Source organism: Monodon monoceros, unplaced genomic scaffold (assembly GCF_005190385.1).
Source record: "Monodon monoceros isolate NGI ecotype Baffin Bay Population unplaced genomic scaffold, NGI_Narwhal_1 Super_Scaffold_18, whole genome shotgun sequence".
Classification (NCBI taxonomy): Eukaryota; Metazoa; Chordata; class Mammalia; order Artiodactyla; family Monodontidae; genus Monodon; species Monodon monoceros.
Genome location: NW_021703774.1, coordinates 103,047,645 through 103,065,165, shown reverse-complemented (window position 1 = coordinate 103,065,165; position 17,521 = coordinate 103,047,645). Strand labels below are relative to the sequence as shown.

The following is a 17,521-nucleotide window of genomic DNA, read 5'->3' as shown; positions in this document are numbered from 1 at the left end:
TCTGGAACCCCTATAATTCGAATGTTGGTGCATTTAATGTTGTCCCACAGGTCTCTGAGACTGTCCTCAGTTCTTTTCATTCTTTTTTCTTAATTCTGCTCTGCAGTAGTTACTTCCACTATTTTATCTTCCAGGTCACTTATCCGTTCTTCTGCCTCAGTTATTCTGCTATTGATCCCTTCTAGAGTATTTTTAATTTAATTTATTGTGTTGTTCATCATTGCTTGTTTCATCTTAAGTTCTTCTAGGTCCTTTTTAAATGTTTCTTGCATTTTCTCTATTCTATTTCCAAGATTTTGGATCATCTTTACTATCATTATTCTGAATTCTTTTTCAGGTAAACTGCCTATTTCCTCTTCATTTGTTAGGTCTGGTGGGTTTTTATCTCGCTCCTTCATCTGCTGTGTGTTTTCCTGTCTTCTCATTTTGCTTATCTTACTGTGTTTGGGGTCTCCTTTTTGCAGGCTGCAGGTTCGTAGTTGCCGTTGTTTTCGGTGTCTGTCCCCAGTGGCTCAAGTTGGTTCAGTGGGTTGTGTAGGCTTCCTGGTGGAGGGGACTAGTGCCTGTGTTCTGGTGGATGAGGCTGGATCTTGTCTTTCTGCTGGGCAGGTCCACGTCTGGTGATGTGTTTTGGGGTGTCTGTGGACTTATTATGATTTTAGGCAGCCTCTCTGCTAATGGGTGGGGTTGTGTTCCTGTGTTGCTAGTTTTTTGGCATAGGATCTCCAGCACTGTAGCTTGCTGGTCGTTGAGTGAAGCTGGGTGTTGGTCTTGAGATGGAGATCTCTGGGAGATTTTCGCCATTTGATATTACGTGGAGCTGGGAAGTCTCTTGTGGACCAATGTCCTGAAGTTGGCTCTCCCACCTCAGAGGCACAGCACTGACTCCTGGCTGCAGCACCAAGAGCCTTTCATCCACACGGCTCAGAATAAAAGGGAGAAAAAGTAGAAAGAAAGAGGATAAAAGAAAAGAAAATAAAGTTTTTAAAATAAAAAAAATAATTATTAAAAAAAAATATTTTTAAGTAAAAAAAAAAAGAAAATGGACAGATAGAACCCTAGGACAAATGGTGAAAGCAAAGCTATACAGACAAAATCTCACACAGAAGCATACACATACACACTCACAAAAAGAGGAAAAGGGGAAAAAAATCATAAATGTTGCTCTCACTGTCCACCTCCTCAATTTGGGATTCGTTGTCTATTCAGGTATTCCACAGATGCAGGGTACATCAAGTTGATTGTGAAGTTTTAATCTGCTGCTCCTGAGGCTGCTGGGAGAGATTTCCCTTTCTCTTCTGTGTTCGCACAGCTCCCGGGGTTCAGCTTTGGATTTGGCCCCGCCTCTGCGTGTAGGTCGCTGGAGGGCATCTGTTCATCGCTCAGAGAGGACGGGGTTAAAGGAGCCGCTGATTCGGGGTCTCTGGCTCACTCAGGCCGGGGGGAGGGATGGGTACGGAGTGTGGGGCGAGCCTGCGGCGGCAGAGGCTGACGTGACGTTGCACCAGCCTGAGGCGCGCCGTGCGTTCTCCCAGGGAAGTTGTCCCTGGATCCCGGGAACCTGGCTGTGGCGGGCTGCACAGGCTCCTGGGAAGGGGGGTGTGGGCAGTGACCTGTGCTCGCACACAGGCTTCTTGGTGGCAGCAGCAGCAGCCTTAGCGTCTCATGCCCATCTATGGGGTCCGCGCTGTTAGCCACGGCTCGCGCCTGTCTCTGGAGCTCCTTTAAGCAGCACTCTTAATCCCCTCTCCTCGCGCACCAGGAAACAAAGAGGTAAGAAAGAGTCTCTTGCCTCTTCGGCAGTTCCAGACTTTTCCCCGGACTTCCTCCTGGCTAGTCGTGGTGCACTAACCCCCTGCAGGCTATGTTCAAGCCGCCAACCCCAGTCCTCTCCCGGCGCTCCGACCAAAGCCCGAGCCTCAGCTTCCAGCCCTGCCCGCCCTGGCGGGTGAGGAGACAAGCCTCTCGGCCTGGTGAGTGCCGGTCGCACCGATCCTCTGTGCGGTAATCTCTCTGCACCCCTGTGGCTGCGCTCTCCTCCGAGGCCCCGAAGCTTCCCCCTTCCACCACCCGCAGTCTCCGACCGTGAAGGGGCTTCTAGTGTGTGGAAACCTTTCCTCCTTCACAGCTCCCTCCCACTAGTGCACGTCCCGTCTGTATTCTTTTGTCTCTGTTTATTCTTTTTTCTTTTGCCCTCCCCAGGTACGTGGGGGAGTTTCTTGCCTTTTGGGAGGTCTGAGGTCTTCTGCCAGCGTTCAGTAGGTGTTCTGTAGGAGTTGTTCCACGTGTAGATGTATTTCTGATGTATCTGTGGGGAGGAAGGTGATTTCTGCGTCTTACTCTTCTGCCATCTCCCCCCTCTCTCAGTTTTCTTTTTTTTGTAGTGTTTTTGTCTGATTGTGGTATCAGAATAATGCTTCTCTTGTAGAATGAGTCAGGAAATCTTTCCTCTTCCATTTTGAATTGGTGTCATTTTTTTCTTTAAATGCTTGATAAAATTCCCCATTCATAAGGGACCATTTGGATTTGTAAAATTGTTTTCCAAAAGATTTTAAATGGTTTTATTGAGTTATAATGGACATACAAAGAGCTACATACATTTAATGTAAAATTTGATGTGTTTGCACATATGCAAACACACACGATACAATCAAGGTAGCTGACATTTCCAACACCTCCCATAACCTCCCCCCACCTCCCTTTTTGTTTGCCGTAAGAACACTAAAAATGTGTTCTACTCTCTTAACACATTTAAAATGCACAATAGCGTATTTTTAACTATAGGCATTATGTTTCACAGCAGATCTCAAGAACTTATTCATCTAGCATAACTGAAACTTTATACCCTTTGGACAATAAGTTCCCATTCTCACCCCTTCCCCAACTCCCTGCCTACCACTATTATATTCTCTGTTTCTATGAGTTTGATGATTTTAGATACCTCATATAAGTGAAGTCATAAAGTATTTGTCTTTTTGTAACTGGTTTATTTCACTTAGCATAATGTCCTCCAGGTTTATCCACGTTGCAAATGGCAAACTTTCCTTCTTAATTAAGGCTGAATAATATTCCTTGTATGTATCTATCACATTTTCTTTATCCAATAATCTGTTGATGGACACTTAGGTTTCTATATCTTGGCTGTTGTGAATAATGCTACAATGAAAGTGAGAATGCAGATATCTCTTTGAGATCCTGATTTAAATTCTTTTGCATATATACCCAGAAGTGGGATTGTTGGATCATACAGTAGTTCTATTTTTAATTTTTGTGAGGAACACCCACACTATCTCCATAGCTGATGCACCATTTTATATTCCTACTAACAGTGTTTGAAAGTTAAAATTTCACCACATCCTCACCAACACTTATAATCTTTTCAGGTTTTTAAAAAATAGTAACCATCTAATAGGTAAGAAATGATATCTCATTGTACTTTTTAAATCTTATTTATTTACATCTTTATTGGACTATAATTCCTTTAAAATGTTGTGTTATTTTCTGCTGTATAACAAAGTGAATCAGCTATATGTATACATATATCCCCTCCTTCCCACCCTCCCCATCCCACCCATCTAGGTCACCACAAAGCACTGAGCTGATCTCCCTGTGCTATGCAGCAGCTTCCCACTAGCTATCTATTTTACACATGGTAGTGTATACATGTCAATGCTACTCTCTCACTTCCTCCAGCCTCCCCTTCCCCCTATGTGTCCTCAAGTCCATTACCTACATCTGTATCTCTATTCCTGCCCTGCCACTAGGTTCATCAGTACCATTTTCCTAGATTCCATAGATATGCATTAATATATGGTATTTGTTTTTCTCTTTCTGACTAACTTCACTCTGTATGACAGACTCTAGGTCCATCCACCTCACTACAACTGATTCAGTTTCATTCCTTTTTATGGCTGAGTAATATTCCATTGTATATATATATATATATATATATATATATATATAGCAAATTTTCTTTATCCATTCATCTGTCGATGGACATTTAGGTTGCTTCCATGTCCTGGCTATTGTAAATAGTGCCTTGAACTATTTATAATGAACTATTAATAATGAACATTGTAGCACATGTCTCTTTTTGAATTATGGTTTTCTCAGGGTATAATACCCAGTAGTGGGATTGCTGGGTCATATGGTAGTTCTATTTTTAGTTTTTTAAGGAACCTCCATACTGTTCTCCATAGTGGCTATATCAATTTACATTCCCACCAACAGTGCAGGAGGGTTCCCTTTTCTCCACACCCTCTCCAGCATTTATTTTTTGTAGATTTTTTTGATGATGGCAATTCTGACTGGTGTGAATGAGGTGATAGCTCATTGTAGTTTTGAGTTGCATTTCTCTAATGATTAGTGATGTTGAGCATCCTTTCATGTGTTTGTTGGCAATCTGTATATCTTCTTTGGAGAAATGTCTATTTAGGTCTTCTGCCCATTTTTGGATTGGGTAGTTTGTTCTTTTGATATTGAGCTGCATGAGCTGCTTGTATATTTTGGAGATTAATCTTTTGTCAGTTGCTGCGTTTGCAAATATTTTCTTCCATTCTGAGAGTTGTTTCTGTTATATAAAGCAAGGGTCTGCAAACTATGGCTTCTGAGTGCCACCTGTTTTTGAAAACAATGTACTCTGGGAACGCAGCCATACCCACCCATTTATGTGTCATTAATGGCTGCTTTATGGCAGAGTTGAGTAGTTGAGTCAGAGACCATATGGCTCACAAAGCCATGAATAGTTACTATCCCACCTTTTACAGAAAAGTTAGCCAACTTTTGCTATATAAACTAGAACCTTATTTTTTTGGTGAAAAACTTAAAAAAATCAGAAATGTAAAGTTCAGTGAAGCATAATTTATTTCCAGATTGAAAATAATTCTTAATTGCTTTAAGAAACTTCAACCACATACCTAGGGCTTTTGACAATTGTGATAAAGTCTATACTAAGTAATATCAAGAGCATTATTTTACTGGTCAAAAAAAGTAAAAAACAACGCATATTCTCTTGGGGGAAAATAAGCAGGCTTTCAAGTATGCTTCTTAAGAATTGGGAAAAGATAGCCTAAACTCTAGCGTTATAAATGATCTAATAATTAATTTAGCTCAGTTTTCTAACATATTGTCAGTCATCATTTCAAGTTCATCTTTGCAAATTATAAATTACTACAAACACACAATGTATACTTGTCATCATGTTACTATGTTTAGTCCAGGGTCACTTACCTAAAGTTCTAAAGAGTCCCATTACAGTTATAATCTGGGTGAACTGAGCAAGAAGGGAAAATTTCCTTCTTTAGCCCATTTATTTATGATCCAACTCATACTCATGCTAATGGCTTCTTCCATCTTCCTACAGACATTCTGTAGAGCTTCTAGATCGCTATATAAGGTGATTTGCTTTAGCTTGGAATTCACCAGTAAGTGTTACCCATTCCCAGTGTCCAGGAATCACATCATTGCTGACAGACTGTGCAGTCTTGAAACAATGGGACACTGTATACTGTCTTCACTAAGAAGCTAGAATGGTTGTCCCTGATATTGGAACTTGTGGTGCACTTGGCCAAACTCATGACCAACTATGTCCCAAGACTTTAACCTAAGACTTTGCTCAGTGTCCACTTGTCTAACTCGTAGTCATCTGGAAGAAGAAGCTCCTGGGTGGTACCAGGTTATGATACCTCCTGGGTTGGCACAGAGGTAAAATGCCTCTTGTTACACAGTTTACAGTATTGTGAGGAAGATGGACATGATTTCAATTATAGTACTGCATGCCTTTGCGAATATTTAGTGTAATAAAACTGTGAAATCTAAATATCAAGTGTGGTGACATTTTTCTTAATTTTAAACTGCTTGAGTAATGCCTCTGATACGAGTGACCAGGAAAGCTCTAATTTTTAGTTCTTTAGCTTAGGCAACATTGCTTCCTTGGTTTTTTCATCTTCTTCTGGAGATTCTGTATTTCTTCATGAAGTCGTCTGTTCTCTTCTTGGAATCCTTCCTGTAGTAGTCGGCCCTGTTCCTAAAAATGTACAAATGGAGACTGAATAACGTGTCACATTAAGTAAATCTCTAACTTCTATCTAGTTTCCACATTCATAGATTTTTTAAAAAATATTTAATTTCTTCTTGAAATTTTCTCTACCATTAATTTCATTATACTTTCTCTTGGTCCTTCTAGCTCTGTGACTACTTTTTCTGAGTCTCCTTGAGTCAAGAAGGATTTGGGGCTTAAATCTCCCAATATGTTGGTGAACCTAATTACCAGTATTAATTTTTTTTGTCCCATTAATTGTACATAATCTTTGTCGGCAATCTTAATGAAATGTTTGGCTTCAGATCTTATCTATGCATTGTGATTTTTTTATGTACACACACACAACACAGAAATAAGTGAAGAATTTGCAAAATCTGATACAGTGTCTGAATCTTAGATCAGGGAATTTGATCTAAGCTTCCACAACTTGGTGGCAGGGGGGCAAAGTGCAGGTAAGGGAATCGGGGCCCCAGACAGACCATACTGGCTTTCTGCACATAATTCCCAGCTCAAAACATACTAGGAGCAGGACAAAGAAAACAGGTAGGAGTGATAGACTGACCCAATGGTGTGAGAGTTGAGTCCTTCTGCTTATGAAGGTTCTCTTAGAGCTAAAATCTGTGACAGAAGAAAAATGTGTGGATTCCTCTAACTGGTGAAGACTGTTCAGATATCTTCCCAAGCATTGTGGCCCTATAAAAATTACTTAGTCTTGTCTGAACCTCTGTTTCGTCTCCTAAGTAATATGGACATAGCAGCTCTTGCTTCGTATAGTACTAAGCAAGAGATATGGATAAGACTTTTTTATAATATCTAGCAGATAATAGCTACCATGATTGGCAGATATAGTGGTAATAGACTGGGTGTGACATAACTGCAAATAAAATCTTTTAACAACCAGACATTGTAGGGGCCAGTTCAGGCTGGTAGATAAGGATTGAAAAGTACAAGTGGGCAAGCAAGGTCTTTCTTCTGGGCTTCATGTTCTCACTGCCATGCCAAGTTTGTGAACAGGGAGTGTGGAGAGAAAACAGAATAACAGGAACCTCAAGGTGATACAATTAAATACCTGAAGTTTGAGAGAGAGAGTTCTCTCTTGCTCTTCCAGCAACTGGGCCCTATCCCTCTCCATCTTCTCAGTCAGTTGTTTCACATGTTCCTGATAACTCTTTTCTTTCTGTTCCATCATCTGCTGATTCTTTATTTGCATTTCCTCCAGCATTTTTGCTGCAGCCTGTGCAGATTCAGCTTTCACACGTTCCACTGTCAGGAGGAAAAGGAAAAAGAAAAATGAATGTGGGTGACCATGTTGCTTCTTTCTTCCATGTACACTTAACCTGTCACTGTTGCTACTGACTGTGTATGCCCTACTCAAAAATGTCTTTAGCGAGTAAGAGGCATCTTTTCTCATCTTGCTATAGTTTAAGGATCCTAGGCTCACCCAGCCAAATTAATTAGAACTTTTAAGCGCTTTCAAGGCTGTCTAGTCTCTTGACTCGCTCCTCACCTTCAATCAACTTTTCCTTCTCTGAGAGAGTCTGGTCTGTCTGTAGAATTGCAGCAGTCACAGACTCCTTGGACTTCAAATATTCCTGAAGAATTTCTTCAGCCTAGGACCCAGAAAATGGGGTTGGTAATAGGAAATAGCTGTAAGCACTTATTCCTGTTTGCCCACCATCTTGCCCTCTAGGAATTGCTCCTCTTGGTCTTGGCATGCCTGGTGGTCAAGATTCCCTGTCACTGGGATGGGCACATGCTCCAGGCTGGCCAAGCACGACAGCTTCCTGAGCATAATCTTTATAAGAGATTGATATAGATATAAATAGTGATTCTCTGTTCTTTTAGACTGAGGGCTCTAATTTTGGAGCTGTTGGCACTGTGGTCTCATATGAGGTGAACTTGTTGGAGAATGAAGCCATCATTGAGAAAGCAGATCAGAAAAAGGGATGGAGGGAGAATGGGAGGGAGGGAAGTGTGAGGTTGAGGGGAGGAACATGCAGAGAGATAAATGATGACATTATTTGAAATTTTGGATACATCTGATAATCCAATTTGTAACTCAGTTGTTAATTGAGTGCACTCTTTTGGATGAGCACATAGGCTCATCCAAAAGAGTGTATGTGTGTATACACTGTATAATAAACACATACAGGCTCCCCGTATGTGTTTATTAAATGAGAGCATGAATGCTATCGGTCCTGTAATTGCGCATCTGTGTGCAATACGCTTGGTCATGTTGTTTCAAGGAACACGTCAGCAACTTCCCAGAATCAATTTTGGTTACCTGTATTCCCTTCCTGGGCTCCTGAAGATACTTTTTCTTCAGCTCTTGTATCTTTTCAATGAAGAGGCGATAGCCTCCTGGTTTAGAATAAATCCCCTCTTTCACACCTTCTTCTAGAGGACTGAAAATATCCTTAAGTAAAGCTGAGCAACGATCTGATGATGCTTTAAGATTCTTTTTACAAAAGTCATCTCGCTTTTTGTCTAGCTGGGCCTTTAATGTAAAAAATAGGAAGCAAAAAGAATAGTGAAAAGATGTTAACTTGACCTCAGAATTTCTGGAAAGTCTTCTCAAAAAAATAAAAATATAAAAGGTCTGTGACCCCCTAGAAGAACTTACAGGCACTCAGCAACACCATATCCTTCCTGCTGATCCTGACTTTCTACAAAGGTCCCTTTCACCATGGAGGTGACCTTCAGAGCAGAGATTACTAGCTATATACTACACCTTTGGAGATAAACTCCTGCTTTTCAAACTGGACCAGTGATTGCATATGCAATAAATTTGGCTCAACATAAGCCTGCTCATGATAACTAAGGCTAAAATTTTCTTTGTTTTTGGCCAAAATATCCAATCAGCCTGATAACAATGAGCAGGTAATTTGATTAGAAGCTCTGATTGTTACTTATATGTATGTAATGAAATTATAGGGAAGAATATTAGTTTATTCATGAAAGAAAAAAGTTTCAATGCACCATAATAAAGTATATCATAGGGCTTGCCTGGTGGCACAGTGGTTGAGAGTCCGCCTGCCGATGCAGGGGACACGGGTTCGTGCCCCAGTGCGGGAAGATCCCACATTCCACGGAGCAGCTGGGCCCGTGAGCCAAGGCTGCTGAGCCTGCGCGTCCGGAGCCTGAGCTCCGCAACGGGGGAGGCTGCAAGAGTGAGAGGCCCGCGTACCGCAAAAAAAAGGAAAAAGGATATCATAATAAAATTGGTTCCTCTTATGATAATAACAAATAGTGTTTGTCACCATTTAAAAGTCTAGTAAAAATTGCTTTTCTCAAAATAAGCACCCATTTCATTTTCTAGTAGTACTTTACTTTCCAAGAGCCTAATCTGTATAAACTTAAGAAAAAAATTACCGCTAATTCCTTTTGAAATAAATGGTCTATATCTTTCCAGGACATCCTCATGAAGACTTCAATGGCCTCCTTCTCAATAGTCCTGTGCAGGTCCAGCAGCTCCTGGAGGGTTTCCGTGGGCAGCTGCAGCTTCTGATCCATCTGCTGGTCATAGTGGGCAATGGCCTTTTTCACTGCAGCTGTGTTCTCGATCTCAGACAAGGCCAGGACTGCATTCTCCATGCAGGGCAGATCTCCACTATTGATGGCACTGACATAGGTCTGCACCAGGGTTTCTAGACCTACAAATAGAGAACAAATGATGATGTTTATTGTAGGAGGAGTGAGGAAACTTTCTATTCTGTGCAATTCTTATGATGTCTATTACCAACCATTTGCCTTACAGCATCAATGTCCTCAGTATCACCTGAAAACTGGCTAAAAATGCAGACTCTCAGCCTCTGCCCCAGTTCAACTGACTTAGACCCTCGTCTTTGGCAAGATCCTCAGGTGGTACATATGCACATCGAAGGTTGAGAACCTCTGTTCTAGATAGCCTAGGCCTGTGTTTATTGAGTACATTTACTTCATCCCCAAGCATTGTTAGGACAGAAACCATATCTCTCGCATTTATGTCTGTATCATCAGCCCTGGTAGGTCCATGGGAAACATTCGATTAATATTTGTGGAACAAATCAAAAGGAGTCCTGCATTTTGTCTATTCTAGCAGAGCATTGTCCAGAAGAACTTTCTGTGATGATGGAAGTATTCTATATGTGCTGTCCAGTGTGGTAGCCACTACACATGTGTAGTGTGAGCCCTTGAGACACAGCTGTGTGATCAGAATGTTAAATTTCTTTAATTTTAATTAGTTTACATTTAAATTTAGATAGCTGCACTTATCTAGTGACAACCATATTGCACAGGGAAGGTCCAGTTTACTAGGACAGTTTTAAGCTTTTAGAGCTATTTTCCTTTGGCCTTTTCTATCTTTCCTCACCTAAGAATTGTGACTAATAAAACCTGTTAGAAGTGTTGGTGCCATCTAGAATTTAACACAATAATAGCAGTAGATGTGCATTTTTCAAAGCGGAAGCTAGGTGGATGTTATTACACCATCTTTTCGTCTTAACCGTGAGAGTAAAGACTGGAAAGAGGACTCACGAGGTCCATTGACCTTGATGCCTCCTGAAAGGGTTTTAGTTTTGGAATTTCTAAAGATGTAGGAACAGAAGACTGCAGCTTGTTGCACAAATTCGGGGTCCAGCTTATCATCACACAGTTCCTCAAGCTGGCCCAGTTTCTTCCTATCAGTGGGCCGATCGAAGATAAAGCATTTCTTCTTTGGGAAGAACTTCCGGATACAGAGTCGAGGCAGATTAAAATTTTTATCTTTTTGACTGGTACCTGGAAGAAGATAAAAAGAATTTGCCTAATATAGGGGCTTGCAAACTTTTTCTGTAAAGGGCCAAACAGTAAATATTTTAGGCTTTGCAAGCCAGATGGTCTCTTTTCCAAGTACTCAATTCTACTACTGTAAGCATGAAAGCAGCCATAGACAGTCTATAAATGAATGGGCATAGCATGATTCCAATAAAACCTTATTTACAAAATCAGCTGGCAGGCTGGATTGGACATTATTTGCCTGTGAGCCATCCTTTGCCAACCCCTAGACTAGCGCATGGTTCATGCTTTTATTTATTTTCTTCAAATAAATTACCTATTCTACTCCATATTCTTTGGTTAATTACAGCACCACAAGCCCTAAGCAAGGATATAATGTAAGTCTAATCACAGCACAGGGAAAGGTGAAAGAAATGAAACGTGTTCTTAAAACAGGGAGAAAATCAAATCAAATCTATTCATTCAGATAATAAACAAGTGTTAATTCTTAGTAATCTCCCCCTGAGAAGAAACAGAAACTATAAATATAAGAAAACTGTTGATAGAAAACTAAAGAACGATAGTTTTTTAGTGTTTTGTCATCCCATTTACCAATTCTAAGTTCCCTTTACCTTTCTTAAGCTTGAGTGAATTCTCCAGGTACTCGTCTGCTGTGATGGATTGTCCATCTGCCTCCAAGTCTAGGGAGAAATCCCTCAGTGTCCATACAAAGTCTGGAAAGAAGCTCACAAAGTCAGCTGAATCCTCAACCCCATCCACATCAGGTGAAGCTTTTGCCCTGATTCTATCTGTGAGCTCCGTCACATAGCTGAGCAGCAAATTAAGGAAAACTGGCATAAAAGGACAGCGCCCGCCACCCTATATTAGTTACATATACAAAACCCTTGTTTCGCCTTTGTTCTTAACCCAAGTATCAATTCTTCAGTAGGTATTGATACGTAGGATTTTCCCCCTGCCCTTGAATTATTTTTTATGTTTCTCTTTTTGTGCTTGATTCACAAGGACTCACAGTTAGGCAGCTGTTTTTATTAATACTGGTCTCCCCTCTGACTCTGACTCTGATGCTGGTTTGAACCCAAAATAGATACTGAAGTTGGTCCATGGCCTGCTGGTTGATGGTTCCCATACTATTGTACACAAAAGTGCTGCTCAGGAGTATTGCTAGGGCAAATATCCAGGAGTCATTCTGGTTGTCACCCTGGAAATCAGAGTACATTTGGACCGGGATTATTTTTCATTCTCATGGCACTTTTCAGATCAGCAGTAGTAAAAGGATGCTCATTTAATTAGGGTTTTTTTTAGACTAACGCCCTATACAAGGAAACCAAATCCAAGCAAAAATGATAGTTAGTAGGACTTGAACTTTGAATAGTTTTCTGATTAGTATTTTTGGTTTACCCTGATTCTCACTAGACCCTCTTATAATCATTGGTAGATAATTGCAAACAAATAGGCATTGCTTGTGGGCATTCTAAGGCCTTAAATATAATTTAAATGTAAACTTTTCTCTTTATTTTTACAGAACCATTGTCTTAATATAAGGGTAATAAGACATGTATCTATCTCACTGAGCAACTGTTGTGCACCTAACACTTTCCATTACTTATCTTTTAAGTATTCAAAACAATACTATGAGGCAAATGTAGATCTATTACATCTGTTTTACAGATAAGAAAGCTGAGGTTAAAAGAGATCAAATAATTTGCTAAGATCATTGAATTACTGACAGACTTTAAATTTAAAGCCAAGGGTATGGGACTTCAGAACCTCAATCCTTAACTAAAGTTCTTTGCAGGATAACATTCATTATGTTGAATTTATTTGTATTCCCTTTATGCATCTGGGTTAACTGGCTTAGCTTACAGCCTTTTAATAATTAGAATAGTGTCGACTGACCACTATGCTCTTCTTCTAGGATTCTGCCTTATGAATATTTTCCTGACCCCTCATTGCTAAACTGGGTCTCATGGCATGTAAACAGAAATGAAAAAACGTGGTTAAGTGCAAGTTCTTATTTAAAGAAAAATTAAATAGTGTAGAGAATATTCAGACATGAGGGGCGAATCCTCAGTCCTTACCTTCTCCACATCCCCCAGGCCCTCAGTATCAAGCAGAACTAGAGTATGTTCTGGCTTCTTGGGATGAGGGACACACCACATCCAGATGCCCTTCGTGTGAGACTGCACTGTGGAGCCCAGAGAAAAACCTGCAGGGGGGCATGGAGTTAAGAAAGGGTGGAGTTTTAATAGCAGATGGATCTTGAAATTGAGATAATAGTTAACAACATCAAGGTTTAAAGAGACCAATGAAAACATAATCAATATTGATCTTAACTGCAACCAGAAAAAGAGAGAAATTAGAACATTCAGTACAAACTGAAATATTTATTTTACCTTAAAGATCAGTATAAGCTTGATGTTAATCCACATACATTTTAGTAAATGTTTTATTGTTTATTATTATCTGTATTAATTTTCTTTATTACTACCTTACTCCTTCCAGAAAGGCATATTTATACTTTAAAGAGAAAATTAAGGCAAAGTGGTGAGAAAGAGTTGACTCTTATCGTCCAGCACAGAGTAAATAAGAAACCCATCACTGTATTGAAAGTTAGCTTTCAATATTCCTCCCAGGTCTCTAACTTCCTCTCCTCACATCACTGTTCTGCACGCTGGGAGAGTGGTTGGCAGAAGGGACTCGGCTGGGCTTTGCTGGTGCCACTCACCCTTGTTCTTCCCAGCCAGCTTGTTCATCAGGTAGGATTTACCGGTGCGGTAGAGGCCCATGATAGCCACCACCACAACGGGCTGCTGAATGGCAGACAGGATCTTCAGAGCTTTCGGATTAACCAACAGTCGCCCATTAGTGTTCTCGATGAGGCACTCTGGGCCTGACATGTGGGTCTCTGAGGCCATGTTCCCTTGTCTGCAGGGGAAGAGATGGGATGAATTAGAATTTCTGGTCTAAGCAGATCAAGAGCTTTCACAAGGTTATTTTGCATTCAGAAGGAGGAATCATAAAATCCCCCAACATGACCTAGTTTTGTGTCAACAGTGACATAGATGAGGGAAAGACATTTTAGAAAGTTACGGAAGTATTATCAAAGTAGTCCATTAAAAAAATATTGGTATGACAGTGATTTATCAACATTCAACCACCCTCATGAACAAAATCTTGTATTTAGTTTACCATGGAAAACTTTTATTTTGGACTTTCATTTAAAAATTTATACTAGACATTAAATGTAAAATAGAATAAGATTCAGAGAGATTCGTTGTACATCCTGGCTATGTGTGAGAAATACAATATTTATTTATTTCTTACTTACATAGTAATTCTTACTATGAATAAAGAATTTCATGAATAAATGTTCATCACTTGATATATGTCTCTGAACAATTTCCAGTGATTTGAAATGTGTTTTTTCTCACTAGTTAGCCTTATTTTTACTGGGATAAGGGTCCACAGAACTTCTCACACTGCTATTCTAGAAGTGGAACTTACTTTAGCAAATTTTATAAAAATATGTGACCTTGTGAAACACGTGGCTAGGGACCCTTCCAAAACCTTGGTATGGGCTTGTGGGAGCAAGGGGCTCTGAAACTTAAAATTTATTAGCTTCAAAACAAATTAGCCTCAAACTAAGTGGGGGTAAAGTGCACATCTGCGAATACTGCATGTTGCTAAAAATCGTATTTGTACGTGTGTGTGTGTGTGTGTGTGTGTAAGGGAACAAAAGATAGTGAAATAAATATTAAAAGATCAGGAGACAGATCAGGAGAACTAAAGAAGAAAGTTGTTGAAAGAAAATATCTATATTTCCAGCCATGCACTTCCAAGTTTTCTGTTTTCTTCTTTTTTTCCATTTTGTAGAGGAGAAGTAGAAACAGGAAGAGGAGTAGGGGTAAAGAGGAAGGGATGGGGATGGAAAAGGGGAGGGGAAGCTGAAAAGAAGAGAGAGGTGTCAGACAAGGTAGGTGATGAATAAGCTAATGCCAAGCCAAGGAATTCAGAGGAAGAGTTTGCAAAAGGCAAGATCAAAACTTCTTGAGAGCACAGAGAGGGCAAAGTAAACAAAGATGCTGCCTTCAGTGCTGCACCACAGTAGATTCTTTGAAGAGGAAGCTTTTTAGTAAAGTAGTGGGGCTGAATTCTGCTCCTAAGGGGTAAGGAGTGAGTTGACACCAAGAAATTGGATCTAGTGAACTTGTGCTATTTCTAAAAGAAGAAGTCCACTTTGAAACAAAGTTCAAATGTAGGACTGAAGAGTATGGTATTTTCATGAATCTACACCTTTCACTTTGGGTTTCAGGTTTTTTTTTTTTGTCTTTAACAGTGTCATGTAGCTGTTTCCACTGCATCTCATTTACTATTCTTTCCTTCTCATGAAAATAACCTATTTGTTGCCCTTTCAGTTTCTTAGCTGCAGTCACATCAGTATTGAACAAGTTGTATCAAAGACAATAGTAATTTTGGGGCTTTCCTGGTGGCGCAGTGGTTGAGAGTCGGCCTGCCGATGCAGAGCACATGGGTTTGTGCCCCGGTCTGGGAAGATCCCACATGCCGCAGAGGGGCTGGGCCCATGAGCCATGGCCGCTGAGCCTGCGTGTCCGGAGCCTGTGCTCCGCAACGGGAGAGGCCACAACAGTGAGAGGCCCACGTACCGCAAAAAAAAAAAAAAAAAAAGACAATGGTAATTTAATTGTGTCCCCAGTCAACACAGACAACATCAGCAAAGAGAAAGACAATACTAATGCATTTCAAGATCTTAGTGTAGCTCCATGTCGCTGGTGCCTAATTCTACACAAGCACAGTAATGACCCAGAGATGTGCTGCCACCTGATAACACCAGGATTTCATCTGACCTCGTGCCCCACATTAGGCTCAGCTGAAACCTATTTTGATGCTGGTCATTTTTTAGAAAACTAACTAACCCTTAAAAATCCCTTCCCATCCCTGCACTAATCTTAACACGGGCTCCTTTTCCCAGAGCAAGGCTGCTTTAGCACTGGAGACAGAGCTGCTTTGAGGAAAAAGTAGAGCTCTTACCTGTTTTCTTCTCAGTTTAGGTGGAGTGGTTCTGTAACTTCTCTGTCTCTCACTAGATGGTTAGACTTTTATTTCACTCACCCAATGTCATGGGACTTGCCTGATATCCTGTAGAGACCAGACAGAAGAAGTGAAGCAACCTCTGGAAAAGATTTACAGTAATATGAAACTGAAAGCACTGAAAACAGAACAATGACTCAATAACCATAAAAGGAATTTTTGGAAGCTATCCTCTTTGGAGGGAACATGGGTTTGACACTACTTCTCAACTAGAGCCTTCACATTAATTTTTTTTGAAAGACATCTTAGAAACAATTTGGTGTTTAAAAAAGTGTCTATTAGATACTTAAATGTAATGGAATGTATCCCGGGATTGGGGGTCAGTTTGGGAAACCTAGAATGAGGAAGCATATTTTTAGTTTTAATTTCTTTAAATAATGGACACACTTACAGTGGACCTGGCTCCTCATTTGTGCATGCTGTAAATGAGGAAAAGGACACACATTCGTGAACACGCAGCCCCTGGAACTTAATACCCAGTGCACAGGCTGGAAGGGGCTCCATGTGTTGCACATGTGTTCCAGGCTCAGTGCTGTCCGTTCTACATGGGTTAAATAATTGATATCTCATAACAAACATTTCCCCACCATTTTATAGAAACTGAGGCACAGAAAGATTTAATGTCCCAAATCACAGCACTGTAAATAATCTGAACCGAATCATTCTTGATTCCAAACCCTCTTGTTAAGCCACTTCATTATACTGCCTTTCCATGTTTGCTCAGTGAATAGCAGAAGTAACAGTTTTATTTCTTGATTGCTTTCGAAGAGGTACACATGTTACATGTCTAATTCAATCCTGACTACAGTCATGCAAAATAAGCGGTATTGTCTCCATCTTGCAGGAGGCTTGAGGGAGGGTACAATAATATGCCTGTTCAGATTCATTAAACAAGTTATATAGAGGTAGGATGCAAAGTTGAAACTCTGTTTACCCTTAAACTATGTTTTTTCTCCACCTGAACAACGTTTCTGAAGGAAGGAATAGGGAAGTGAGGAGAAAGGGAGATATCTATAAGTTTCTCTCCTGATCTCATAGTATAAGTGCATTTCTCCACACCTGGAAGCCAGTGTCTGAAATTTAACAAATAAAGTACACTCCTTTCTTTCCCTCTTTGCCATTATCTTTTTTAAAGTGTCTCTGAGTAAGGAGCACTTTAACTTGCTTTGAAAAATGTGATTTATCTGGGTCTTTCAGTTGCTGGAACACACCTAGTTTCTTCCTTTCTTAGCGGTCTATGTACAGCAATTTTCTGCATCTGGAACTTTCTTACCCCTGATCTTGGCAACATTGGTTCCTTCTTATTCTACTGGTCTCGGCTAAATGGCATCTTCTCACTGAGGTCTTCCATGTAAGTTAATCTCCAACCCATCACCTTTTTTTTTTTTTTCTTCTTCTTCTTTTTGCGGTACGCGGGCCTCTCACTGTTGTGGCCTCTCCCGTTGCGGAGCACAGGCTCCGGACGCGCAGGCTCAGCGGCCATGGCTCACGGGCCCAGCCACTCCACGGCATGTGGGATCTTCCCGGACCGGGGCACGAACCCGTGTCCCCTGCATCGGGAGGCGGACTCCCAACCACTGCATCACCAGGGAAGCCCCTTGCTTTTTTTTTTTACTT

General features: G+C 40.6%; 1 protein-coding gene across 2 annotated transcripts; it reads right to left on the bottom strand.

Annotated features, from left to right (window-relative positions):
- Positions 1–4,853: 4,853 nt before the first annotated feature.
- LOC114898439 (guanylate-binding protein 1-like) lies at positions 4,854–15,977 on the bottom strand. 2 transcript variants are annotated; one of them, XM_029227927.1, is made up of 11 exons: positions 15,845–15,977; positions 13,521–13,720; positions 12,874–13,001; positions 11,884–11,993; positions 11,407–11,603; positions 10,556–10,798; positions 9,413–9,693; positions 8,325–8,537; positions 7,548–7,650; positions 7,110–7,303; positions 4,854–6,025 (listed from the first exon to the last, which is right to left on the bottom strand). In XM_029227927.1, the coding sequence occupies exons 2-11, from the start codon at positions 13,708–13,710 to the stop codon at positions 5,909–5,911; spliced, it is 1,776 nt and encodes a 591-aa protein (XP_029083760.1). In that variant the 5' UTR covers positions 13,711–13,720; positions 15,845–15,977; the 3' UTR covers positions 4,854–5,908. The 2 variants fall into 2 exon arrangements, with proteins under 2 accessions (XP_029083760.1, XP_029083761.1); XM_029227928.1 differs by lacking the exon at positions 15,845–15,977 and having other exon boundaries at positions 13,521–14,076.
- Between the last annotated feature and the right edge of the window lie 1,544 nt (positions 15,978–17,521).